Raw genomic sequence first — 27611 nt, 5'->3', positions numbered from 1 at the left:
TTAAATAGATCTTTGTTTTAACAAATATTTAAAAGCTTTATTGAGTTTTATCCCCTTTAAGGAGAATGTAGTGATTATAGCAGCTTTAGATTAGACGTAAAGAGTTGAGTATCTGTTAGTTCCTGTGGATTCCATCATGCCTGGATTTTCTGGGCATGTTAGAGCAGAATTGAAGACTGAGAGCAGGCTGTTGATTGCTCTTTATACATTGTCCCGATGCTATGCATGAAACAACGACAAAAAAAAGTACAACATTCCAGGGAAAGAGGATGCTTCTATAAGCAGTTCTAACTCTAGAGGGATTAAAGCAAATTGTTTTTGTAGGTGAAAACCTTACATATTTGTCATTCCAGTGCTTCTGTGCACTAAAGAAGACTTTTACTTTTATCGCATGGATAGCTTTGCAGTTTTCTATAGAGCTTGAGTCGGGGTTTCTCAACAGTTGACCTTTGGGACTGGATAATTTTTTGTTGTGAGGGGCTGTTATGTGCACAGTAGGGTGTTTATCATCCTTGGCCTCTAGATGTCATTAGCCTCTTCCCACCACCTTATAGGGTTGTGACAACTAAAAATGTCTCTAGACATTGCCTTTTATGTCCCCTGGGAGCTAAAATCACCCTGTGTTAACAACCACTTGTTTAAGTCATTCTTAAAGTATTAGAAAATTTGATTTAATGACACAAAAAATCAGTCACGTTTGACTTATCTAGGAGAAAAGCCAGAGACTCGGTAAGTGGCTATTCCCTTTACTCCTTTGTCAAAGCAGCCACCCCTCGGCTGGATAGCACAGCACAGCTGAGTTTGTGACTGTCACTGAAAGAAACCCTATGGCTACTGGTGATGGGATTGAAGGGGGGTTGGAGCCCCGGGTAAAGGCTGACAAGGATCTTCTGATTGCTTCTTCCTTTCCAGGTTTGATTTTATCCTTGATAATGTTGGTGGGTCCACTGAAACGTGGGCTCTAAATTTACTCAAGAAATGGTCAGGAGCCACATACGTGACTTTGGTGACTCCTTTTCTCCTGAACATGGACCGGTTGGGCGTAGCAGACGGCATGTTGCAGACGGGCGTCACCATGGGCTCTAAGACACTAAAGGTAAGGATTCAAGTCCTGGTTGATGAGAACAAGCAAGTGCCTCTTGCTCCTGGAAATTGATTTCCACCCAGCCAGTTTCTTTCATCTTGGAGACAAGCATGGGCTCTGGAGTCGCACCCTGACTGTTCAAATTTTAGCCTCCTTAGTAGCTGTGTGACCCCTTGCAAATCTTTGTCACTAGACCTTGATGTCTTCACCTGTAACACAGGGCTAGTAGGATATATGCCTTACCTCATGTTGTAAGGGTTAAATGAGATCATCCATGTGAAGGACTTGGCACAATGAAAGGTCCTGTTAAGTGTTAGCCTTTATTGTTACCATCTGATATACCATCTGCTTTTTTCTTGCCTATATCTGATGCTCTCTATCTTCACCAGTCTTAACACATAAGGTCTCTTGTATGGGAAGGTGAAAATGTTAGTAAGTCTGCAGCTGGCTGTTTTTATGTTCGTAGGATTGGGATATGCCAGTGATTCCCAGTTGGTGCTTTCAGACCTTTAGAAGTCCATGGGCAATTTTTGAATTTCAAAAACCTGAAGGAAATTGTACTCTTACTTCAGTGAGACTACAAAGACTCATAGAACCATCAGGCCTTTTCTGGATTTGTATTGATTGTCCCAACACTGCATATCCCATGTGGATCAGAAACTCTAGCTCTTAATGGCATTCTGGGAGTTTCTGAGCCTTGATTAGTCAGCCTGACTGTTAACAGGGCCACTGTTACCAGGGCTGTAAGGAGCTCTGTCCCCCACCTGAACACATCCAGTGTGTGGTGGGCCTGGAGACGCGCAGCCTTGGTTACAGGACTGGTGGCTTTTGTGTTTGTTCTTACTTAACGTGATAGCCTTGTCCTCACAATGATGACAGAACCTTACATAATTCCACCTTATACACTGTTGGTAATTATAGGTCATTGGTTTAAAATCTGAATTAGTGAGAAGGTGGAATAAGTGATACAAAAAAGGAAGGTAAATTCTATTTCATTAATTAGACAAAATACTTTAGGCCCAGGAAAAAGGCAGTAGAAAGTTCCTTTACAGTAAAAGGTTGTGGGTCACTGTGTCGAGCCCTCCATCACTGACCCATATTTGTGAGATGACTGGCTTGATAATTATCTTAACTTTTTTTTATTCTAGAAATTAATTTGGGACCTTTCTGGGAGTGAACTTTAGGACTTTGGTCTCTCGGATTCTGTGTACTAACTACACACTTAGAAGTAGCAGCGAAGAGCTGTGATAAAAGAGACCAGCACTCAGTTCTTAGGAACCGTGTGTGGGTGATAGAGGTGAACACCCAACACAGGGAACACAGCACATTTTCACTGGATCCAAATGCAGCCAGAAAGTGTGCACAGGGTGCTCTGTGAGAGAAAGGAAACGTACGATGATTTGTCTCTTCTTTCCTTTTTCACAAAACCCAGGCTTTCCAAGAGCTTTAAAATATAAGTTTAAGTTTTCTAAACGGTTTTACAGTTTGTATTCCAGTGAGACCCCTTACAATTTAACCTTCAGAGTTGGCCTCTGAGAGTAAAATAGGCATAGCTCTCTTCATTTTCCCTTTCTCCCTGCTTGAAAGATGATAGTGGTAATCTCATGTGAAAACCTTTTAAGTAGTTTCTGATGTCTTTCTAGAATGTGCAGTTAGAGCCTCATTGTAATGCTCTGGGCTCTCCTGCCTGCTTCAGTTTACTCTCCTGTAATGGCCTGGAAAAAAGTAAAAGTTCTGCTGTTGCAGAACAGAAGTTTCACTTTACAGGGCAACCCCCTGTAAAGAGTTATAGACATGACGGTGGTGACTACTGCTGTTCCTTCTTTAAACCCCTAAACAATTACCAGAATGTTTTAATTGTAGTCTGTAAGGCTAGACCTTAGCAGGAAGTACATGAGCTGGTCTGTGAGTGTAATTAACTGGGCCCCCTGTAAGCTTGGAATAATCCCAGTGCTTCAAACTGTATTTTTTTGCCTTTTTTTTTTTTAACTTAGTTGCCTAGACCAGTGTTTCCCGACCTCTTTCATGCCTTGACACACATAGAATATGAAAGTATTTGAAGAGCACATTGAGGCTCCTCCGGGAGCAAACTACCTGGAGACTCTCCAGCCCAGGCTCTGCCCTATCCCAAGGGCTGACGGGCATCCATGTCCCATTCCACCTATTCTAGGGTAAACTTGGGTCTGTTTGCGTCTGTGGTCTTGGGATAATTATTAATGGTGACTCCTTTCCCTCTCACAGTTGTTCCAGGTTAGACAGTGAACTGTAGGGTCACTTGACCAAACCGTAAGCCATTCCTGACACACCTGCTGTGAAGCTCTGCCTAGACAACAGCTTGGTTTTGTCTTTCTTTGTAGTCTTAACTCTCATTTGACATTGCCCCAGTCTTTCCTCAGCAAGCTTTACTTTAGCACTAGGGGAACATTTATTGTATACTTTTTATGTATCAGGCATTTTACATACATTCTCCTTTAATCCTTCCAACAACCCTGTGGTGGCATCACCATTCGGCAGGCCAGGGAACGGTCTGAAAGAAGTAGCTTGACCTAAATAGCACAGCTATTAAGTGCCTGAGCTCGAGTAGCAGGGGAGTTCCACTATACTTGCCAGCTCCATGCCTTGGTAGCAGCTGACTCACGCTGAGGCAACGTTGAGGGCGGGCTCAGGGAAGAGAAGTCAGCCATCCCAGCAGTTGTGGGCACATGTGGGGAGGAGGCACATGGTCCTGGCTGCCTCGGGATAGCTCACATCTGACCAAGTGTAGTTGGGCAGGTCAGTGGGGTATCATGGAGATCCTCAGCTCACTTGTTGTTTTCATCATGGCCTAATGATAATAAATAACAATTCAATGGCAGTGAGTGATCATGAACCCTCTGGTGTAAGATTTTTGCTTATCTTCACCAGGAGATGTTTTGTCCCATTATAAATTAGGTGGCTTTGGACTTGCTGTAACTATAGGGGAAGACCCAGCCATGATACATTAAAAACCCTTAACTTTCTTTTTCCTTTAAAACTATCTTATTACTCTCAGAACCAGAAAAAAAAACCTGTGGGTTTCTTATCTAAAATTATATTTTGATGCCTTATTGCCCCCAAAGAATTCTTGAATTAGGTAAAAAGCTCTTTTCTGGTGCCTCTCGACCTTAACTCAAACCTTAGTAGAGAAGGCCTAGAGGTATCAGCCATAATTTTTCGTAGGGAAGAAATTGAGTGTATAAAGACCATCTAGACCAGTGGTTCTCAACCTGTGGGTCGCGACCCCTTTGGTGGTCAAATGACCCTTTCACAGGGGTCGCCTAAGACCATCCTGCATATCAGATATTTACATTATGATTCATAACAGTAGCAGCATTACAGTTATGAAGTAGCAACAAAAATAATTTTATGGTTGGGTCGCAACATGAGGAACTGTATTTAAAGGGCCAGAAGGTTGAGAACCACTGATCTAGACTGTCATTTTAAGGAGAGCTTTCCTGTGCTTACTTGTCACTCACACATTGGTGAAGAAGCCTGAGTTCACAGGGATTGTTTTTGTTCATTCATTTATTTACTAAACATTCACAGAGCATTCACTGTCATTCACTGTGCCAAGGTGCTGGGCATACAGCTCATTGTGGCAGCATGAAATGGGAAGTCAGTTTGTCTGTCTTAGTCCTCCAGAAAATACTTTTCTCTAAATTTGCATTTAGTCAGAATTTATCCTTTTCTGTATTTGACATGTCTTTTTTTCTTTTCATTTTAGCATTTCTGGCAAGGAGTCCATTACCGCTGGGCCTTTTTCATGGCCAGTGGTCTATATCTGGATGACATTGCAAAGCTGGTGGATGAAGGAAAGGTATGTGCAGCCTGTTGTGTTGCTAGAGTGTTCCTTGTAATCTGGGCAGCCTGCCCACCAAGCCCAGTCCTTGGGAACTCTGCAGAGGTGGGCTCGACCAGCAGGCATGCTACCTCACATGGCCAAGTTTAAGTGCCGTGTTTTTGGTTCTACCTCCCTGGGAATCGTAGACGTAGACTGCTATATCTGAAAAAAAGCTCACACTGTCTAGTCGAATCTATATTTATAGATGAAGAGGCAGGCCCAGAGAGGTTATATGATTCCCCTGAGGACCATTGGTTAGTGGTTAGCAGAGTTGGGGTCTGTAGCTGGGCTGCTACTATCTGCTAATGGTCCTGAAAAGAAGGCACCATGAAGGCGGTGTGCAAGGAGGTGGGGGCACACTCGTGAGTTTACGATAGAACTGCTTCTGGAGGTAAGCGGATTTCCAGACGGGCAAGGAGACCAAACATTGGAATTTAAACCCCAACAGAACTGGACTGAAAGTCAGGCACGGGGGTCTCCTATTCCCTGGCTGGTGTAAGAAAATCGAGGGCCAGTAAATGGTATACCTGAGAGGGTTGATGGGCAGGACATGGGTGAGGATGGTTGGAGACTTTGTGGGGATAACTGGTTGGTTTTCCGACCACTCGTGGCCATCCTGCAGTGGGCATTGTGGGGGAGGACTGCTGCTTATATTCAGGTCATATCTTTTGGGGTATCAAAAGGCCTTTCAGGGCTGTTGAGGGTTGAAAGGCTCCTCAGCTACTGTTGTTTATTTGAGTTCGTACACAATCTTAATCTCTCTGATATTCTATCTTTGAAGGATAACCCAGAATGCAAACTCATATTTTGGTGCTATTTATGACTTTATTGAGAGATTATATGGAATTATAGGATGGAGAACCTTATATACTCTAGAGGCATAGATAAAATCATTCCCATTTTACAGATGAGAAAACTGGCTCAAAGAGATAATGGGACTTGCTCATTTGCAGAGGTGGGACCAGAACTCATACTTCCTGACTCCCAGTCCTGTGCTTTTCCTTCTCCACCTTCAGCTGCAATCTTAGTGCCTAAGTCTGATCTGGGACTTCCCTTGTCATTTTACAGTGGGCAGGGATAGTGATTGGAGCAGGGCCAGCATTACCACCACGTGATCCATGCTAAGCCACTTGCAAAGAACCCTTTGCGATGGACTTGCTTCTGCTGGCACCTGCCCCTTGCTGGCCCATTTTATCATTCCATTTCAGTTGTGGAATGGACTGTTTTTAGGAACTTCTGACTTCTTTTTATGCATGTACTGTTGTGGTTTTTTTTTTTTTTTTAATTCTATTACAGCCAAGGAACTACATATAGTATGTAATAATAAAGACTTACTACTCTTCCCTAAATTTTTTGGTTCCAAATTTGCATGCCTTTTCTCGGACTTCTGAATCTGGGTGTGTAGATGGAGGGCTCAGCCTTATTATGACTGTGTGAGTGCCCCTTTGCAGGGCTCTTCCCACATCCCTTGGATGCTTATTTTATTTTTAGAAAGACGGGAATAAACTATTGTAAGATAATTTGGCCCATGATTCTGTATAGTGCTCATGTGGTTGGAGCTCCATTGTTAGGTCCCTGACCTACAGCGGCCACCACACAACTGTGCTCGTCCTGATAGCTGTTCCAGGCTGGCCACTTACCACTACCACTTTGTATTCAAAACACTGCCTCTTTCTCCCTACCTGGAAAATACTATTTACTAAACAAAGAAGAGAGGTGACTTGTGTATATGTATCTATTAAATTTGGCAGATAACTGGTAGAATGGCTAATAAAGGAAATGATATAAGTAAAGATGCCCTTGAAGTATCCTTGAATGAGGGGCAGTGAGGAAATATTCTTCTGACCTTCTCTGCACCAGACTTATTTGGGCCTGGGTGTAATTCTGACAGTGAAGGGCTCTGGAACCATGGAAGTTGATATGTGACACTGGATGTCCTGGTGAGGTCGGCTCTCTTATCGTGCATCCTGCTTCTTCGTGGGTGCAACAGGTCACTGACTGCCTACACTTGGGAATCAGAAAGGGTTACGTATCAGGTCTACTTACATATTGTGTGGTTAGTAAAGATTGACATTCTTTAAGCTTTGGCTGAGTGCTTAATGACTCTAATTCGAGGCGTCTGATAGAGGACCTGTAGTTAGTTGTTCTTTGACACTGTGAAGCCATGAACCAAAAGAGCCTACTCTTTTAAAATACTTAAAGTTTTTAAATAGATATACATTTGCAAGGTTTAAATTTAAAAGGTAGGAAAAGTAATTTTAAGAACTCTTCCTTTGACTCCTGCCCCTCAGTGACTGAGATTCTCCCTGTCAGATGCAACTAGTGTTACCAGTTTTTTGGGTATTCCAAATATGTTCTGTGTAGCAGTAGGCTGATACAGAGAATGGCTTATAATCAACACATTGAGTGTAATGGGCAGCTGAAATTGTGCCTTGTGCCATTTTCTGCTAAGCACAATAAGCATTTTCTGTTTTTTCATACTATTTAACAATCATTTTTTGTTGGGAGTGGGAGGACCATAGCAAATATTAGATTTGGGCCAAACATGTGTCATTGATTAACATACTCAAAGATTAAAAACATGAAAACCTAGCACATATCTAGCTTACTATCCTCCCCTCCCTCCACTCCCCATCCTACCACTGTGTCACATTTAGAGAGACTGAGGCTCTAAGAGACTAAATGACATGTTCAAGGTCACAGAGCTACGCAGGGCCCAGGTCTCATGACCTCTGGGACAGTTCCTTCTATCATCCTTTGCTGCCTTTAAGATTGGGACAATAATAGTTAAAAACTAAATCTCTCTCCCTGGCCAGTAGGACTCAGTTGGATATTGTCAGTTGGTGAGGATTGAGCCAAAAGGTTGCTGGCTCTATCCTCAGTAGGGGGCATGCAAGAGGCAGCCTATCGATGTTTCACTCTCACATTGATATTTTTCTCCTCTCTTCCTCTCCCTTCCTCTTCCTCTAGAAAAATCAATTAAAAATCTTTAAAAAATAAATTTCTCACAGAACCTTCATTGTTTTTTGCTTGCTTAGTCATCCATATATTAGATAGGTGGAGCTTGAATTCTGTCTACAGAATCCTCTTCTTGAATCTGTCAGTATCTTTCAGGACTGAGAGGAGGTGATGAGGCAGACTTAAGATCACAATCAGCCACTGATAAAAATGACTGTGCTTTGAGGGAAAATATTTATATATCTTTGCCTTTATATGCATGTGTTAGTATCTTATCGGTGCTGTAACAAATTACCATAAGTGTTGTGGCTTAAAATGACACTTATTATCTTACAGTTGTGGAGGCCAGAAGTCCAAAATGGGTCAGCAGATCTGTGTTCCTTTGGAGGCAGGTGATGGGGAGGGTCTGTTTCTTTGCCTTCTCCAGCTTCTAGAGCAGTGGTTCTCAACCTTCCTAATGCCGCGACCCTTTAATACAGTTCCTCGTGTTGTGGTGACCCCCAATTTCATTGTTACAAATTGAACATAATTAAAGCATAGTGATTAATCACAAAAATAATATGTAATTATATATGTGTTTTCCAATGGTCTTAGGTGACCCCTGTGAAAGGGTCGTTCGACCCCCAAAGGGGTCGAGACTCACAGGTTGAGAACCGCTGTTCTAGAGGCTGCCTACGTATATTCCTTGGCTCATGGCCTTGCGTCACTTTGACCTCTGCTTCCATTATCATCTCTCTCCTTCTGACTAATCCTCTGCTTCCCCCTTGTGATTATGTTGGACTTACCCAGCTAATTCTCCCATCTTAAGATCCTGACCACAATCTCATCTGCAGAGACCCTTTTGCAAATTAAATTATCATATTCGCAGGTTTTGTTACTCTGGCCACCACAAGCATAAAATATCTCAAAAGATATGAAAAAATAATTAAAATACTGGTTGCCCTTGAGGAGGGGAACTAGATGGCTGGGGATCAAGTATGGGAGGGAAATTTTTCTTTGTACCCTTTCATCTTTTTGAGTATCTTTCTTTGCACACATTCTTCATGTAATTATTAAAGACCTTTGATGTCATATACTTAATGTCCACAGGTCTTTTGAAGATCCTAGGTGTCCAGCCAAGTTTCTTGATTGAGTGATGATGTAGATACTTCTGTTTATGTCTTTATTTGAGCCAGCATCAAAATAGTTCCTATCTACTAATTCGAATTTAATTCAGAACATTTACTGAGGGCCCACAAGTACTCTGCTTTACCCAGGAGGATGTGGAGAAGTATTTGGCAATGCTGAGTTACCTCCAAGCAGTGCTGGTACACTGGCTCCCTGTAGGGATGGAGAAGTTCCCTGTCTGCACTGTGCAGTGTGGTAGCCACTAGCCACATGTGGCTGTTGACCACTTGAAAGGTGGCTAGTGCAACTGAGAGACTGACTTTTTCATTTTATTGACTTTTGATTAGCTTACATTCAAATAGCCACATGTGGCTAGAGGTTACCATATTGGACAGTACAGTTTTAGAGGAAAAATGTACCAAGTTCCGAATCAGGTAATTTCCCAGACCCCTGTTGAGATGGCCAGCCCCTAGTTTAGGCAGTTAATTACATTGCAAAACTGTAGGCTCCTTATTTTTAACTGGATTTTTTCCTCCATAGAAAGAATGCAGTGATCAGGAATTGAATCCTAGGAACCCTAGAAGAGGGTTATCTTGCCAGATATGGCAAGTGCCTCATGGATCTGAAGCCTTGACGCCACAGACATTTTCTGATGCTGCTGAGATTATTTCTGTGGGGGAAATGTAGGCAGTTTCCCTCACACCTGGCAGGAAGGAGTGCCTTTTTTTCATGGGGATCTAGGGATAAGTCCTGGATGCTTTCCAGAATGGGCACAGTTACTCCCTTTGAGAGTATCCCCATCCCACCCCATCTCACCGCCTATCTTCTAGCTTAATGTTTTCTATCTAGGGCAGGAAGTTCCAGAAATAGCAAATCCAAACAAAGTCTGCCTCTTTCTTTTGTCTTCTTTATGTCTCCTTAGTTTAAGTCCCCTCATTCCCCTTTACCCCGACCCTGGAAATATTGGACCTGTCTCGGAGGGCAGGGCCATACCTGTTCTAGAGGCTGGAACTGTGGTTCTGTCACCCTGCCCTGGCTCCCTGGTGTCTGTCCACAGGAGTGTGGACTTGGACTCATGCCAGGACCCTTAATCACCTTGGTGCCTGTCACTCGTCTTTCTCTCCTCATACACCCCACCCTCTGAGATCTGCGGTTTCCATGTGCAGTGGACGCTGAGGCGGGGTCTGGGGGACAGCTGGGCAGGCTGCCCCGAGCTTCCCTCCCCACGGTGCACTCACACATGCTGTCCTGAGTGTGTCTCCTCTGCTGACCGCTCTGACCTTGCACTTAATCACTTGCGGTTCGGTTTCCCAATCTATCAAATAGGCTCGCTTAGTATTGGGATGCCTTTTAAGCTCTGCTTTCTGCAGCTCTCACTGGGAAAATGGGAATTGAGAGAAAACCTTCTGCTGTGCCTGTTTGGATGATGTCCTTGCACCACCAGCTTTCCTGTGCTTTGTGGTGAGCGGGCTTTTCTTGCCTCTTTCCTCAAGGGGCAGACAGGGTTTTGCTCCGAGGCTGGTAAGCGTCAGTATGCCTTGGAGGAACAAGGGAGGCTGAGGTTCTCACTTTCCCTGACTCCTCATAGGAGGGATGTCAGGCAACAAGTGCCAACCCCTGGGGCCTGGCTCTCTACAGCCTGTGTTTAAGGAAGGTAAGGCACCATCAGGAGACCCCGAGTTTGGGGCCAAGACGGGAATGAGTGCTGCTGCCATGGCACCTGCCTTCTGGTCAGCTGTGAGCCCCGCCCATAGTGGAGGTGTGGTGTTGAGCCCACTCGCTTTATAACAGGGCTCCCTGTGCTGGGTGGACTATAGCAGTGTCATCACATAACCGTCTCCACCTCACTGTGAGTCACCTTTCTTTCCCCTCTGGGTTTTTACCGATCCATTTGTCCATAACAAACGAGCATTGTAGGTCTGAAGCGAAGCTGTCCACAGACACTGCCTCATTATCTAGTTAATCTCCATTTGCTATCACATATTTGGCCAACATTGGCATTTGCCTGCCTGTTAATCAAGAGCCTCTTTTTATTGTCACTTATGGGAAGAGCTGAATGACTCATTATGCCACAGTCAGCCTTCTGGGGTTATCCCCACAATAGGCCTGACCAGCCCGATTAAAGTGTGCAGTCGGCCTGTGTCATCAGTTCCAGACCCGGTCTCCCGTCAGAGTGTAAAGTGACCAGAGCGGGATGACCCGAGGCAGCTCGTGCCGGAGTGGAGCAGTGAATTCGGGGTCCCTGTGGCCTCTCGTGCCATGCTGCTGCCTTGGTTCTGTGACTGGTGTCCAATGTTCTATGACAAGTCTATGTTACTGCCTCCTTTCTTAATTTGTCACAGGTGCCTGTTTTGTGTTCGGCTTTAGATTAGTGCCTAGCACTTAGAAGGCACATAGTCAGTCTTTGTGGAATGAATAAATGTGTGTATGATATGAGTCAGGGACCCTAAGAATAGGGCAAAAGGCTGCTAATGTGCAGAAATTCACCTGGGAAGCTTATTTCAAATGAATTGTCTCCACCTCATCCCTAGAGATTCTGATTTAGTTCTAACAGGAGACCAAGGAGCATGCATTCAGGTGATTCCTTTTCAGGTAATCAGCATCCAGAAAACAATGTCCCAGGAGCTTTAGAGAGATTGGAGGGTTAGGAGGTTTGATATGGGACATGCAAGACACAACATTAGTGCATCCCATCCTTTTTAGCAGAGAAGGCAAATAGGTTTCATCTAACAAGCCGGCTCAGATCTGTTCATAGTGGCTGCAGTGTTGAGTTCTGAAAGTCATGCTCAGCTTGCTGGGAGGACCATGATTACTGATCAGGGATGTCCTCCATGGTGCAGATGGGAGGGGTGGCATATATACCACACATCTACCATCTCAGTGGCCTGGACACAGGGTTTAGGGACCACTTCTGCAGCTGGCATGATCCCATAGCACGAGGCATGCGAGCCAAGATACAGGTAAGTGGTTATAGTCCTTGGCTACCTTTCCCCACCTTAATATTTTAGAAGGAGCTGTAAAAAGCAGCTGACATTATATGAAAGGCTCAGTGAGCAGTTGTGAGTGCACAGACTCTGGCAGTAGGTTGAATTCTGCCTTACCACTTGGCAGTTATATGTTGGGCAACTTACTTAACTCTGTGCCTTAATTTCTTCATCTGTAAAGTGGAAATAATGCCTACCTCGTAAGGTGGTTATAGGGATTAAATGAGGTAAACTATATAGAGCACTTAGAAGGGCACCCGTCGCAGGGAGGACAACATGTATCAGCTGTTACTTTTATCATGAGCTTATTGTGATTTGTGGGTACAGAAGAATTTCCAACTCTTTGGAGAAGGGAACGTTTGGAGTCTGAGGTGCTCTTCTGGTGGCTGAGCTGGGAAATTCACACAAGAGAAAGGTGCATCCGAACACTACATAACTCTTCTTCCTTTTGTAACAGGAAAAGTGTCAGAAAACATATGTGTTGGCTTATGCCTTCTGACAACTTATCCCGTGGAGGTACAGTAGGTGGTCCACTGTGTCAATTATTAACTCTGCTTGAAGCTTTGAAAAGGAAGAGCTCAGCATGGGGAGAGGGTGCTACTTGGGACCTAGTTTCTGAAGGAGGTGTTTGGTAGTACTATTGAACCATATGGTAAAAATAACATTCAGGCATTTTGAATGGCCGAGGCAGCTTTTGTGTCAATTCTGACCAACATCTTCGCTGTTCAGCAAAGTCTCCCAAGGCAGTTCCAGCCCTGGACGAGTTCTCCTCAGGCCCACATTGCCCACATACAACTCTTACTTCCCAGTTATCTGACTGGTTTCCACCTAAGTGACATTAACAGAATTTTTTTTATTAACCGTGTCTTATTTTTCTGTATTCTTTTTAAAAATATTTATTTTTCAAGTATAGGTGATATACATTATATTCATTTCCGATGTACAACATAGCGATTAGACATTTATATAACTTATAAAGTGATCACCCTGATATTTCCAGTACCCATCTGACACCATACACAGTTACTCCAATATTATTGACTAAATTCTCTACGCTGTATTTTATATCCTGTGACTTTTTTTATAACTGGCATTTTAATCCCTTCCCCTTTTCACCTAGCCTCTCACCCTATCTGCTGACCATCGGTTTTGTTCTCTGTATCTGTGAGTTAGTTTCTGTTTTATTTGTTCATTTCCTTTTTGATTCCATACATAAGCAAACTGTATGGTATTTGTCTTTCTCTGATTTATTTCATGTAGCATAATAATGGACCCTGTAGGTCCATCCATGTTGTCACAAATGGCAAGATTTCATTCTTTTTTACAGTGGAGTAATGTTCCATTGTATATATGCACTGCATCTTCTTTAGCCAGTTGCCTGTTGATGGACACTTAGGTTGCTTCCATATATAGTAATGCTGCAGTGAATACTTGTTGTTTGTTGATTTATTGATGATAAGCACAGGTGTGAGGTGATATATAATTGTGGTTTTAATTTGTATTTCTCTGATGATTACTGACATCGAGCATCTTTTCATATGTCTATTGGCCACCGTATGTCCTCTTTGGAGAAATGTCTATTTGGTCCTCTGCCTATTTTTAATCGGATTGTTTTTGGGTATTGAGTTGTATGAGTTCCTTATATATTTGGATATTAGCCCTTTTCAGATGTATCACTGGTGAATATCTTCTCACATTCAGTAAGTTGTCTTTTTATTTTGTGGTTTCTTTCACTGTGCAAAAATTTCTTAGTTTGATGTAGTCCCACTTGTTTATTTTCTTCTTTTGTTTCCCTTGCTCTAGGAGATATAGCCAAAAAAATATTGCTTTGAGCAGTGTCAAACAGTTTACTGCCTATGTTTTTTTCTAGGGGTTTCATGGTTTTTGGTGTTACTTTAATCCAGTTTTAGTTTATTCTTGTATATGGTGTAAGAAAGTGGTCTAGTTTCTTTTTTTTATGTGTCTGTCCAGTTTTTCCAACACCATTTATTGAAAAGACTGTCTTTATCCCACTGTATATTCTTGCCTCCTTTGTCATAGATATGTGATATTTATTGAGCTCCTGTCACATGCCTAGCATTGTTCTGGGTGTTGTGGAGGATACAAAAGAGGTGGCCTATACCACAGATACTCTCAGCTTGGGTCAAGTAAATATGCCAAACAGTTAACAAATTAAAACAAAGAAATCTGTCCTCATTCAGTGCACTGCCTGTGAGGAGGCCACAGGTATACATACAGCAAGAACCTTAGGGTACCCTCTTTGGTATTTCCCAATTGGGTGGGTAAGACGTGTACTCAGCTGTAACAAGCAGTCCATGAAGAGGGCCTCATGGGTCCTGTAGCAGTTCAGAGAGAACACTGCAAACTGGGAGGTCAGGAAGGGTAGTGTGAGGCCTGGGCGGGAAGGGTGGTAGAACACAGAGAGGCACAAACTCACCATGTCAGGCAATGACAAGCAGACCATTTTGGTGGAGTGTGGAGTCTGCATAAAGGCTGAGGTTTGGATGGTGGTGGCCTTTGAATGCAGTTTTGGGAGCTGTTGAAGGGTTCTGAGTAGGAGAGTGACATGACCAGCCCTGAGCAGAAGTTAGGTTGCGTGAGGATGCAGCTGGGCTACCTCACAGAGAGGAGGAGCTGATGGGAGCAGGGACAGCAGTCACAGGCCTGGCCTGGCAGAGAGCTCCTCCCCAGAGGCACAGACAGACCGGAGGGACTGGGTCTGTCTTAGTGAAGAAACTGATTACAGACGTTACCTGCCTTGATGGATGTCGGTTCTTACCCACAGTCAGCCTTTTCTTGTGTTTTACAGATTCAGCCAGTTATTGAAAAAACCTTCCCTTTTTCTGAAGTTCCAGAAGCCTTTCTGAAGGTGGAAAGAGGACATGCGCGAGGAAAGACTGTAATTAATGTCGTTTAAATAAATAGTGTTTGGTGATTACTGGCTCTCTTATTTGGTGAGTGCTAGTGGGCCCGAACTTTTTTTTAGCCATCCCTTTCCAGATTAGACTCTAAATTCCATGTTATATATATAAAAAAAGAACACTTTTTGCTAGTAATTTCCTATCTTCTAAACTGAGCAGAGATTGATTCTACAGCCACACCACCACCCTCCACACATCCCTCTGCCCGGCCCAGAGTGCTTTCTGATGTAACCCATTCCTGTTTGCTGAGAGGCCTGTCCTCTGCCCAGCACAATGAATGCACATGTAAGACACACTGTGAAAATAGCCATGCTTGGACTTGTCTGTAAAGTCAGTGAAAATTGCATGTTGTTTTTTCCAAGCTGTTCTTTCACACCAGATTTGCAAATTGTTGTGGCACCTTCTGTCCTAGTGGCTAAAACTGATTTTACTGTTCTATGCTCCCTCTTAGGTTCAGCAGTGAGCACGCTTTCCTTTGATTTTTGTTCCTCTGCTGAGTTCTGAACCTCTTGGGGTCATACATAAACATCTGCCTGTGATTTGGTTGTTTACTCTTAGAAATTGAAAGTGACGCTAAAGTGCCTTTTAAAACCCTTACGTTTTGCATAGAAGCTAGACCTCCTTCAACCAGTGAAACATGCTTCTCTGGGGACCTTTCCATGGAAACTTCCAACATTCCACTGGGGCCCACAGTGCTCCAGTTTCTGACTTTACTGCCAAATGCCCAGTGCGGCTTTTGAATCTCTAGTGTGCCCTTCATTCATTGCAGGTGAGTGTCGATTTCCTGTTGTACTGATCATTACTGCACCCTAGACGCTCGCGTTTAGCTTTTGATATAGACCTGTTTGAGTAACTTTCTGCTTAGTTTATTCCTATTAGATACTCATTTACTAGTGTGTTGGATGAGGGCTTTTCTCTGGAATTGCTGATCTCATCACTACAGACTTATCTCAAAAGAAAAAACTGTGGTTTTTTTTCTGTTGTAAATATGCCACTTTGACTTCCACCTGAACAGTCAGCTCTTAAACTCTGAGGTATCCCAGGGGGTGGTGCAGGGTAAACTCAAGGCAGGACCTCACTCCCCCTCATGTCCACTCAAAAAAGTGTAGTGCACCCTTTCACCAGTGTCTGGAAAGAGGGGAGTCAGCTGACCTTTCCCTGCCATATTCTAGCCCCCCTGAAACTTGCTTTGTCCTAATCAGGCATTTGTTTCTAATCTGCCAGCTGACTCTCTTTGAAGTGTTAATGAGGGCTACTAACCGATTTCATAACACAGTTAACCAGAAACAAGTTTATTCAAGAGATAAATTCAACAGAGGCTACTGTAGGATGTCTTACCCCACCACACTGTAATGAATGCACAGAGGCTGAAAACCAGAGCCACACACCTCAGAACAAGACAGACATGCTGGCTGCTGTTGGACATGTACAAACATTACTTTAAAACCGAAGGTACTACTATGATGACCATAATTGCTTCCCACCGACTCCAGAGAGAATCAGCACTTCAGAATGGGAGCCCTGAAAAGGAAACCAGGTTTGTTCTTCCTGTGACAAGAGCACCAGCATTCAGTGCCGAGGACCACGAATTGGGGACAGAAAGAGGAAGAGGGTGTTCGAGGACTGTTTTAGCAGTTTTGTTCAAAATGAGTATCCACAGTATGAACAGCACCATCTGGCAGTGTATTGTCAGCAGTTAAACATTTTGAACTTTCATTGAAGTGCTTGCTGAATTTTAGGGTTTTCAGAGTTCTAAGATTTGACCAACAAGCATCACAGAAGGCCTCCTGTCCTTTCCTTTTGGAGAATTGCTGGTCATCCTCCTGAGCCTGCCACACCCAAAGTGACCACGGGCGGCAGTACCCTGAGACCTGAGCTGTCCTCGGAGCATGGCTGTGCAACATCACTGGTAAGGTAGCCCCGCGCAGGCCTCCTGCCAGTGCAGCTGGATGGGAGGGCAGGGAATTAGGCTAAATTACCTGAGTTTAGCAAAGGATTGCATAACATTGCTTCAGAACTAGTTATAGATGAGTGGGGATGGGCTAATAAATTAGGTCATGGTATACTGTTCTAGCAGCATCTGTAAGAAAAGCTTCAAACAACACTCGTGTGAAAATCTAGGACAGCCCATGGTGAATTAAAATAATCCAAATCCTGCTAATAAATGTAAGCAGACATGGACATGAAATCTTTTAAATTTTCTAGTTTTTAATATTAATTCAAGTGTTTTGTCTATACTCATTCAATTCCTTAACATATGTCTGAATATATAATTTCCCAATTGGCTATACAGCATAATTAATGATTTCAGAAAACAGAAGGTCAAAGACCAAAACTATAGGCCTAATACATTATTTCTTCTAAGGTCTAAACAGTTTCTACCTTACAGACTGAAGCTTTACCCTTCCCTTTAAAGTGTAAGGCGATGTAGGTCCACCAAGTCGGTGAATTTGTTCCTGTTCTCTCCTGTCACTGTCTTTGGAAATCATGTAAAATGTAGAGTCTTAACGTCTTGAGATAAGATTTTCCTAAAAAACACCCCAACGCTGCTAATGAGGCAACCTGTTTAAGCAGCTGCTGAAAGGAACTGACAGGCAAGAAGTGAAAGAAGAACAAATTATTGGTTTAAAACTATTGGTCTTTTGAAGAGATGAGACAGTTGTCCTGCTCCTGGCACTGTGATTCATGAGTGAAGTTAGAGTTGCTGAGGAGCACATCCGCTTTCCTCTTGGCTCCTGTCCGCAGGCCTCTTCGTTTTAAATAAGGCAGCTGGAAGACCTCCAGAAGTAGTCCTCCTGCGTTGTCCAGGGTTATAGGACCATGGCTTCCCACACTTGTGTTAACTTCTCTTTGCTGGCGGTGTTGAGAATAATGTGGTTTTGATCATACTGTGCACCCCCTGAAAAAAAGGAAAACATGGAAGGAAATGTGCCCACCGTGAAGCCAACACGTTTTACCTCAGCACCAGAGTAACGAGAGTAGAAGTAACCAGGTGCAGAGCCAGGTGCCGCATGAAACAAAGCAGGTGCAGAACCCTGACAAGTACCCAGTCTGACAGGCTTAGTCACTGGGGTAAATGTGTGAAAATCCCATAAGGGCACCAGCAGCTCCACACAGGATCTCCTACTTCCTGGGCTCCTTTTCCTATGCAAGTCTCAAAACCAACTCCACAGTCATTAAGATGTCTGATATTGGGGGCACAGGGAAGAATATAGAGAAGGGAAAAGGAGCAGAGACTGAAATATATTCAGTGGTGGGGTCAAGGATTCGAGGTATCAGTGAGGGAAAAGCAGGCAGACCTGATATAGTGGGATGGTTGTCTTTTTGGAACAGGTTTTGCATGAACAATGAAAAATGGCTGTATTAGGTAAAGGGGGAGGTCCGAATGACACCAGAGGTATGGGCAGCACTCCCACTGCTGAGCTCACAGGCTTTGGTGTATAAAATTCACGGCATTTCAGATGCTGAGTTCCATTGTACGAGTATGGTCTCCATAAACTCCTTTCACCAGAATGTTTGTAAGAATATTTCCCAACAGGACCTACTAGATATTTCAGAGTGTTAAAGTGTCTTCTCATCTGACTTTCCCCCCAGTGTGGAATAAACATCCTTTCAGATACCCTATAGTTTTCTAGCATAAGTCTCTGCACCAAGGCTATGTCACTGAGGACTCCATCAGAATAAAAATCTTCATCTGACTGCAGGGTTAGCGTGACTGGCAATGAAATCATACTGCAGCCTCAAGCTAAGAATTAAATGTCCTTACTCTCTTTCAAAGCACTTACAAAATATCCAAAAGGTTTGATAACTTACACTATAGAGCTGGGTAGCTGGGGAAGGAAATCATCTCTTATCTAGTGTTCCTCTCATAGAGTTTGGTTTATCATCACTGACTGTAAAGCAAGCATGTCAAACTCAAAGGCTAACATGGGCCAAATATATGAGTCATGTGGCCCATAGGCTGCAAGTTTGACATACTTGGTCTAGAGCAGTGGTCGGCAAACTGCGGCTCGGCAAACCGCGGCTTGCGAGCCACATGCGGCTCTTTGGCCCCTTGAGTGTGGCTCTTCCACAAAATACCGACTTCTGTGCATGGGCCACGAAGTTTCCATCGCACTGTATGTGGGCGCCCCCACGTGGTATTTTGTGGAAGAGCCACATTCAAGGGGCCAAAGAGCCACATGTGGCTCTCAAGCCGCAGTTGACTGACCATGGGTCTAGAGCCTCCACATGGCTAGGTGTAGCACAGACTACAAGGGCAGTGCCTTGGGCCTTCTACGTGTACTTTTGCCATAAATCCCACTGTGCCCATCAAGACTGGAACAGTACGTGATTGTCTACCCAAACAGCTCGCTCCCCAGACACCAGGAGACAGGTCTAATAAATTTTATGGCAACATCACTAGGTAACAAATGGTTCCACAGTTATAGCTAATGAAAATTATAGCTTCCTATAAAGTGCACCAAAGAGATGTATTTGTATTTCCTTAGCCGTCTGTGGGCTGTGGCCCACTTGCTCATGTCCACAAGATGGCACCATTCTCCCACATTCTGAGACAAAATCCGTTTAACAAGCCCTCAGGTGACTAATGCAGCTACCATACTAGGTAGACTGAGCATTCACACGCCTACAGACAATGTCCTACTCAAGAGGCGTTTGGCTGATTTCAGTGCGTTTTAGGAAGGGACTCTGGAACTCAAAGTCCTCAGGAGGAACCTCCTAGAGTCCCATAGTTCTTGTCAGAGTAAAACTAAAAGCCAGGTGTCCTAACTCCCCGGTCAGCTGTTAATGTAGCAAGTGGGGAAAAGTCCTGTGTGCCTAGCACAGCCGTGGGCAAACTACGGCCCGCGGGCCGGATCCGGCCCGTTTGAAATGAATAAAACTAAAAAAAAATAAGACCGTACCCTTTTATGTAATGATGTTTACTTTGAATTTATATTAGTTCACACAAACACTCCATCCATGCTTTTGTTCTGGCCCTCCGGTCCAGTATAAGAACCCATTGTGGCCCTCGAGTCAAAAAGTTTGCCCACCCCTGGCCTAGCACTTCTAGAAGGTAAGCTCTCTAAAGCCATGACAGTATCCTTTTTCCCACTTTGAGCCTTCCGCCTGGTGAGTAGCCAGTAAATACAGGTTGAAAGAACCAAAGAAGAAATGCTCCAAGAAGGTAGCTCATAAGGATGACAGTGTCCTTAGCCCCAGACAGAAGCTGATCACATCTGTAAGAAACATGAATCCATGTGTTCAAAACACCCACGTCTCCAACTCAGTCGCTTTTCCTTGGCTTCTTTGGAGGTTTTGAAACTATCTTATAGACAGAGAAGTTCCAGTTGAACAGGTTGATGAAAATAAGAATCAAGGAGGGTCTGGTTCTGTGATTTCTGTGATTCTTAACCAGTCTGAACCTCCAGTTGACCATTTGTAGAATGTCCACAAATGACAAATTTTGTATCCAATGTAATGTGAAGGAGGTGTATTTATATCACCATTCATTCTCTGAGTGTTACATCTACTTTCTTAAATTTGCACTTGATGTTATTTTTGGCTCCCATCCAGCCTGTTATCTATTGCTTAGCTTGTGCGACCTAAGTGTACTCTGCCTTTGCCCCTGAGCACCCTTCCAGCTTCTCAGGTTCCTTGTGAATTCTAATCCTGTTATTAAGTAGGCTGGCCACCATCCATCTGGAGGTCACACACAGGTGACGCCCACTTCTGCTCCTCACACAGTCCCCAAAGTCCCTGATAATTTTTCTGGATGATGGAGAAGCAGCATTTTTATTTTAAAACTAAGTTGCAGCTGCTTCTTTATCCCTATATCAATTTTTAATGACAGCTTGGCCGAGAGCCCTGATTAAAGTACAATTGAGCCAACTTCCTATCAATTTTTTAAAATGAAATATGTGATATAGTAAGGCTACATTATAACCATTTCACTAAATTTATAAACATAATCATGTTGGCTTTCCTGGTAGGAAATAAAGTCTCCATTAATAAGTCCTCTGTGATTCTGATACAGATACAGTTTGGGAAACACTGTCCTAAATTTACTTGTTCTTCTCAAGCACCATCAATTTGCTTTGGCTTTTCATTGAACAAATGTTCAGTTGAAATCCTCTTGGCTGTGTTAATTCCTTTTAGATCTTAGATCTTTTCAATGAAAGATTACATGTCTAGGCATGAGAATCATCAACTATACTGAGACCACAGCCTTTTAACTTGTGATTTTCAGTCTTACTGTTAAAATAAAAGGCTTGAAGACAGCCCATGTCCAGACTCTACCTCAACACTTACTGCCAAATGGATTAACCCCTCTAAGCCTCAGTTTTGGGGGCCGTAAAGTGGGATGGGAAGGAGAGGATAACATAGTTTGCTGTGGGGATCACATGACAATGCAAAGTGTTTCGCACAGTGGCTGACATAGTGAAAGATGTCTTACTATTTATACTAGTGCTCACCATTGCAAAAGTAAAGAAGAGATTTTTAGTTAACTAAAAAAAGCACAACTAAGAACATAAAGGGAACAAGCCTTACCTTTGATATCTAAAACTAAATTTGGCTTCAGCTTGCTGTAGATTCTACCGTCGGATTTCATGCTCCAGAACTGACTCTCGGTGCTCTGGTCCAGGGCCAGGCCCAGCTTGGAGCCAGAAGTGACCAGGCTCCCCACAATCGTCAGGCAGCAGTCTTCTGCTATCTGCTTGGTACAGAGATATGTGTCTTAGGAACACACGTTCAAGTGTCACTGTGATCAGTTCCCTGTTTAAGCTGATTTTTAAAGCCACCCTAGATCCTGACTTCGTTCACCCTTATGCCCTTTAGTTCAGGTGGCACGAGTCACAGAGGGTTCTCTGTTCTTCTCCACTTTAAGGGACTTCTGCCCTTTGGGAGACTGTCTTACTAGTGAGAGAAGCCCGAGAACATCAAAGCTGCCCCTCATGATGGTTTTCCCTCCCAGAAATGACTGTCCTCCAAGGCTGGTCATGCCACCAAACCTACCCCCACAGAACCACCTCTGTGCAGCCAGACCCTTCTAGAATATGGCTGCACCTCTATTTTGGAGGCTATTGTAGCACTAAAGTGGCTAAAAGGGTATTTTGTCATTTTAAACCTTGAAATCCGATTTATTTCTCTTGACTTTTCTTCATGAGAAATGTCGAATTTTCTAAAAAGGCATGCTATCCAACCATAAAAAGAGAAGAAAATACCAATATAGTAAAGGGTATTTTCATGTAGAAATTTTATGGGTCCTTCTCTGAAGTGTATCTACTCTCAATATATAAACAGTGTATGGTAGTCACATGTTCACATGACATTAACACAGATCGCTGAAGAAAATGCTCATAGATCCCTGACTGGTTTGTCTCAGTGGATCGAGCATCGGCCTGCGGACTCAAGGGTCCCAGGTTCGATTCCGGTCAAGGCCATGTACTTTGGTTGCGGGCACATCCCCAGTGGGGGGTGTGCAGGAGGCAGCTGATCAATGTTTCTCATCAATGTTTCTAACTCTATCCCTCTCCCTCCCTCTCTTTGTAAAAATCAATAAAATATATTAAAAAAGAAAAGAAAATGCTCATGGAGAGAACTGGAAAGTACTGTTCTACTTGAGATAAAAGGACTGTGATGATCTAGGCTACTTCTCATTGACCTACTCAATTCAAAGTCATTAAATAACATCACTAAAATATCTGTTAGAAATAATTGATAAAAGGCTCCAATTTCTTGAATTGTTTAAGATAATTCAAAGGCAGAAATTGGCTTTTTGTGCTTCTCTGTTACAGCTCTTGCTATTCCTTCTGTGCAAGTCTAAACAGCCCTTATGCTTACTGGACGGATGCCTCTCCCTCAGGCCCCACAGACCTAATGAACACACCTTTCCCAGGCTGTGTGCCTTCTGCTGACTCATGGGGCACCACAGTTAGAAAAAAAATCGGAAGCAAACAGCCAAGCCCATAAAATCAGGAAGTTAAAAAGAATATCTGCAACAGAAGCATGAGCTCCTCTTATAAATTCTTACTCATTGCAGCCCGTAATCGTGTGTTATGGAGGAGTGATAGGAGGGAGGTGGGGCATTTTCCATTCTCAAGGTGTGCCAATAGGGAAATGGTACGCAAGCTGGTACTTCTTCATCCTTAATTCTAGTCTGAGATCCTCCAAAATGGAAGCAAACCAAGACTAACTTGTTGATAATGCTGGGGCTTATAGTTTATTTCTATACCTAGTAGAAATTCCTATATAATTTTCTGCCCTATATAATAAAACCCTAATAGCAAATCAGCTGAACAGCAGAACAACCAGTCGCTATGAAGCACACTGACCACCAGGGGGCAGACACTCTACAGGAGCTGCCCCCTGGTGGTCAGTGCATTCCCAAAGGGGGAGCGCTGCTCAGCCAGAAGCCTGGCTCATGGCTGGCAAGTGCAGTGGCAGTGGTGGGAGCCTCTCCGGCCTCTGCGGCAGCACTAAGGACCCCTCGGGGGGTGTTTGCCTGCCGGCTTAGAAAATAAGGTAGTCTCCCCCCCTCCCACCAGGCAGACATCCCCTGAGTGGTCCCAGACTGTGAGAGGGCGCAGGCTGGGCTGAGGGACTCCCCCCAGTTCATGAATGTCATGCACCGGGCCTCTAGTTACTATATAAAAATCAAGTATAGATATCAGTGCTCTATCTTGGATCAGAGTTAGATTTACTCCCATTTTACATTCATAGACTGGTTCTATAAGAGCTAAGAAATATTTTCATGGAAAACCTAATTTATTTCTGAAGGTGGTCCAGGAATCCTGAAATAGCATTAATTTGAAAGATGCCGTCACAGACCTTTGTCTTATCCTAAAGCTCACCCTGCATTTGATGCATCCTTCTTGATAAATCCAGATCTGATCGTCAGCACCGACGTCCTCCATGACCTGTATTCTGAGAAGCTTCAGGTCCTCTAAGTTCCCGTTGGTTGACATGAATAACCCTGTTGCCTTGTTTCGAAGTCTGAAATAAATACGTTTCTAGAAGACAAAACCCCAGCAATGATCACAAGTAAGTTGTACTATTAGAAGTTCTAAACAAGCATCAACAGCAGGGGCCGAATTCAAGGTGAGGTTGTATTAGGGACAATTTCTATACCCAAGAGCCCCAGAGGCTTTAGGATTTTTTCGCTGAGAAAATTTTGGTGAAATGTCAAAGAAGTGCCTGGGGCAGGGAGCCTGCCTGTGGGAACCCAGCGCTTGGAGTTTGGGACACACCAGGTTTTGATGTCAGGCATGAGAGCATTTCTGAAAGCAGTCAGGAACAGCCCAAATTCAGAAGTTCATGGTGGTGAAGGGAGTGGCAAATTTCAAACTGAAAATGTTAAATTACATTTACCAGAAAAATTCAGAGAAGAGTCTATTCAAACATGGAGAAAAAGAAAATACCTGATTAAAAGGCCGTAGAGACCCTATTTGGCGACAGCCACTGAATTCATACCAATTAGGTACTTCTGCTGGTGACAGTAGGAATTGCCGACCCCTATAATTGCCATATTCATAAGTAACCCATCTGGAAAAAAAAGTAGATAACCACAAGTAAGCAGCAATATCCATTTGACAATGAGCCCTAATTATATTTTAGGATGTTTCAATTTTTAGACTGAGCTTTATACTTAAAATATACATTGGCAGGAGAGGGGGGGACTACCTTATTTTCTAAAACACTTCAAGCACCCTTTTCTCAACAAATAGCAAATTCTTGGTACATATTTATGCTAAAAAGAACCATTCTTGAAGAGAAATGAGTAAGGTTTTTTCTCCACCTTTGCAATGAAATAGAGATTATAGTCTTAGTGGGACAGCCCAGTATTCCTGTGAGCTTTTTATAAAACATTTCCAGTTGTAATAATGGATCTTTTATTTAAATAGCTAATATTTGTAAAGTTCTTGTGTGGCATATGATAAATACTAAAGGGCTATTTAAGTAAAAGTAAATAACTCAAATTTTTGTTTAAAATGAGAGGAATCTTCCTCAGTCCAGAAAACTGCTAACGATACTCTGGTCTCCTAGGGATGCTGGTGCCCACACCTGAAGACATGTGGACTCCTGCACGCAATGGCATGTGAGCGACCCAGCAGCCTTCCTCTGGCCCAGGTGTTACCAAGGAGGAATGTCCTCGACTTTCCATCCTAGAACTCTAAAGCACCCAAATAATTGTTTTTTAAACAGCTATAGTCCCCTCCAATACTTGATGCATACAAGGGGACTATACCTATTTTTGAGAGTGAAACAAAAATACTTTCTTAAAAACATTTATTACATTGATAGTTCTTACTTATTTTTACATTTTACTTAATTTCACAGTTATTCAAAGTTGAGAAAAATCTTGCCATATTGACCTTTAAGCGTGCACAGCATCTGTTAGTCACTCCTAGTTAAAGGAAAACCCCAGCCCTAACTCCAAAATCAAAGGACTTGGTCTTTCGAAGGGAAAAGAAAAATGAGCTCTCTCATACTTGCTAAAAAGTGCTCAGTAAACTTAGCACTGTTTTGCAAAGCATTCCCCTAGAAACTTTGAGGTGTTGAAGACCAAGTCCTTACCTTAAGTAAACTAAAAGCCTGGAGGAATTGATGAGAGAGGCCTCACACATGGCTCTTCCCAGTGCGAAAAGGTGCATCATCATTGACCCTTACAGAAAATAGGGGGGTTTCTGTCACTTTGCTTAAGGTAATGTAGGAGAAAAAGAAATACGATCAAACTTAATCTTTAAAATCATCTCTTACTGAATGAACAAGTAGGTAACTCACATGCCACCGATCACCTGAACTGAGCGTATCTGCGTGTTGAATCCCAGGGATCGGAGATTGACTGCTTCTGCATTAAGCTCAATCTTTTTTCCTTTGAAGTCTTCTCTTTCAAAAAGAATAATTGTTGGCTCAGAAAATTCCTGTGTAGGAACAAAAATAATGTTACTCATCTTTAATGGTAACTTGAACTTATTTGAAAATCATCTTGTTTCAAGGACAGAGCACGAGATCTTGGCCTGTCATAAGCTCCCTTTCCCAGGAAGTTGGGGTGTTTATACACTCCAGAGCCAGAGAGGAAGGAAGGGGGGACAGGAAGTTTTCCTACTGCATAGAAAGGCAGGTGAATGTAAACAGTGCTATGAAGGGTGGGGGTATCCCAGGCACAAAGGAATGGGTATATGAGTCTGAAATATCAACACAGCTAATGAATTTATTTTCAATCCTGCTATTTTCTATTAGGATAAGGAGGGGCTAGGACTGGAAAGCTATGGACGTAAATGGCGAGGGTCGGAGGCCTCTTGCAGTCTTTAGGGTCTAGTGGAATTGCTAATCAGGAACCTCCTTGTATGCATTTTCAACTGTCTTTTTTTGTTGTTTTAATTGTCAACAGACAGTGATTCTGTGCACGTATGTTCCCAAACTTTCCTGTAGGAATATTGTTAGGAGGAGAGAAAACTACCGGATGGAAGCTCTATGTTCAAACTCATTTTCAAATTATAGACCCTTATGACCCTAGACCAGGGGTGGGCAAACTTTTTGACTCGAGGGCCACAATGGGTTCTTAAACTGGACCGGAGGGCCGGAACAAAAGCATGGATGGAGTGTTTGTGTGAACTAATATAAATTCAAAGTAAACATCATTACATAAAAGGGTACGGTCTTTTTTTTTTTAGTTTTATTCATTTCAAACGGGCCGGATCCGGCCCACGGGCCGTAGTTTGCCCACGGCTGCCCTAGACTAAGCTCTAATGATGATAATCCTAAAATCATAAATGATCATCAGAAATTCCCTACCTGCTTCAAGTTTTGTGGCAAGGGTGTGGGACTTGCTTCATTTATGTGAATGTGCCCTGACACATAGATTCTGTTGACCAGTAAACAGCACATTAATGTTCAGAGGTAGTTTGTGTGGCATCTGTGAGCTAATGCATGGTACCACATCATCCCATGTTCCATTGCTACTATTTTCACATCTTGAGAAAGGTCAACACTTTAGTTAGTTGAACAAGCAGGAAAGGATGAGATAAAGCCAACTCCTGCCTAAAATCAACTACATGTTTAAAGCTTCTTAGGAGAGATCAGCTACCAAAAACTAAAATATTTCCAAAACTACACACTCAGACTAACATCTGAACATTATCTTGGAGTTTTACATTGAATATTGCTTTGACTACATTAAAATGAAAGATTTCTGTTCAAAGGGGCACTATAATCTGGATTAGGACACACATAATAAATCGAGAGGAGTCATTTGATTGCAAATCTCTAAAAGACAGGGTAATAAATTTTAAAACTGTAAGGAATTTTTGCAAATCAATAACAACAAGATATACAGAAAACCATAAAAAAGCTGAGCAAAGGACATAATAGGCAATTCACTGAACAAAAAACCCAACTGATTAATCAGTATATGAGATACCAACTTCTCTAATAGTAAAATGCAAATTAACAATGAGAGAATACGTTCTACCCAGTTCCTTCCAGAGTTAGAAAGTCAGAATACTCAGTAATGGCAACAATGTGGAAAACAAACCCACACGCACTGCCAGCAAGAGTCTGAAGCGGTAGAGCTGGACTTAGTGAAGCTGCATATTCATGTACACAATCCCAGCAAATGCCCTCTTTACCATACACGCCCGAGAGATCCCCACAGGCCGATGGGGAGGCACAGATGAGAATTAAATAAGCAAAACACTGTGATGGGATACTTGCAT

At 43.0% G+C, this 27611-nt stretch overlaps 2 protein-coding genes across 3 annotated transcripts in view; one reads left to right on the top strand and one right to left on the bottom strand.

Annotated features, from left to right (window-relative positions):
• Nucleotides 1-14927, top strand: part of RTN4IP1 (reticulon 4 interacting protein 1) — a 45305-nt gene extending 30378 nt beyond the window's left edge. For both annotated transcript variants that reach the window (XM_081093842.1, XM_081093843.1), the window contains 3 exons: nt 913-1096; nt 4827-4919; nt 14802-14927. In XM_081093842.1, coding sequence (XP_080949968.1) covers nt 913-1096; nt 4827-4919; nt 14802-14909 — 385 coding nt within the window. In that variant the 3' untranslated portion in view covers nt 14910-14927. The remainder of the gene's footprint in view (nt 1-912; nt 1097-4826; nt 4920-14801) is intronic.
• Nucleotides 14928-16191: 1264 nt separating this feature from the next.
• Nucleotides 16192-27611, bottom strand: part of CRYBG1 (crystallin beta-gamma domain containing 1) — a 49125-nt gene continuing 37705 nt past the window's right edge. The window contains exons 16-20 of the mRNA XM_081093833.1: nt 25678-25817; nt 24315-24438; nt 23748-23906; nt 21445-21607; nt 16192-17812 (exon numbers count right to left, since the gene is read on the bottom strand). Of these exons, the coding sequence (XP_080949959.1) occupies nt 17724-17812; nt 21445-21607; nt 23748-23906; nt 24315-24438; nt 25678-25817 (675 nt within the window). The 3' untranslated portion in view covers nt 16192-17723. The remainder of the gene's footprint in view (nt 17813-21444; nt 21608-23747; nt 23907-24314; nt 24439-25677; nt 25818-27611) is intronic.

The sequence above is a fragment of the Myotis nattereri genome, assembly GCF_964212035.1.
Source record: "Myotis nattereri genome assembly, chromosome: 6".
Classification (NCBI taxonomy): domain Eukaryota; kingdom Metazoa; phylum Chordata; class Mammalia; order Chiroptera; family Vespertilionidae; genus Myotis; species Myotis nattereri.
Note: the sequence above shows the minus strand (reverse complement) of the source record. Positions and strands in the feature narration are given on the sequence as shown.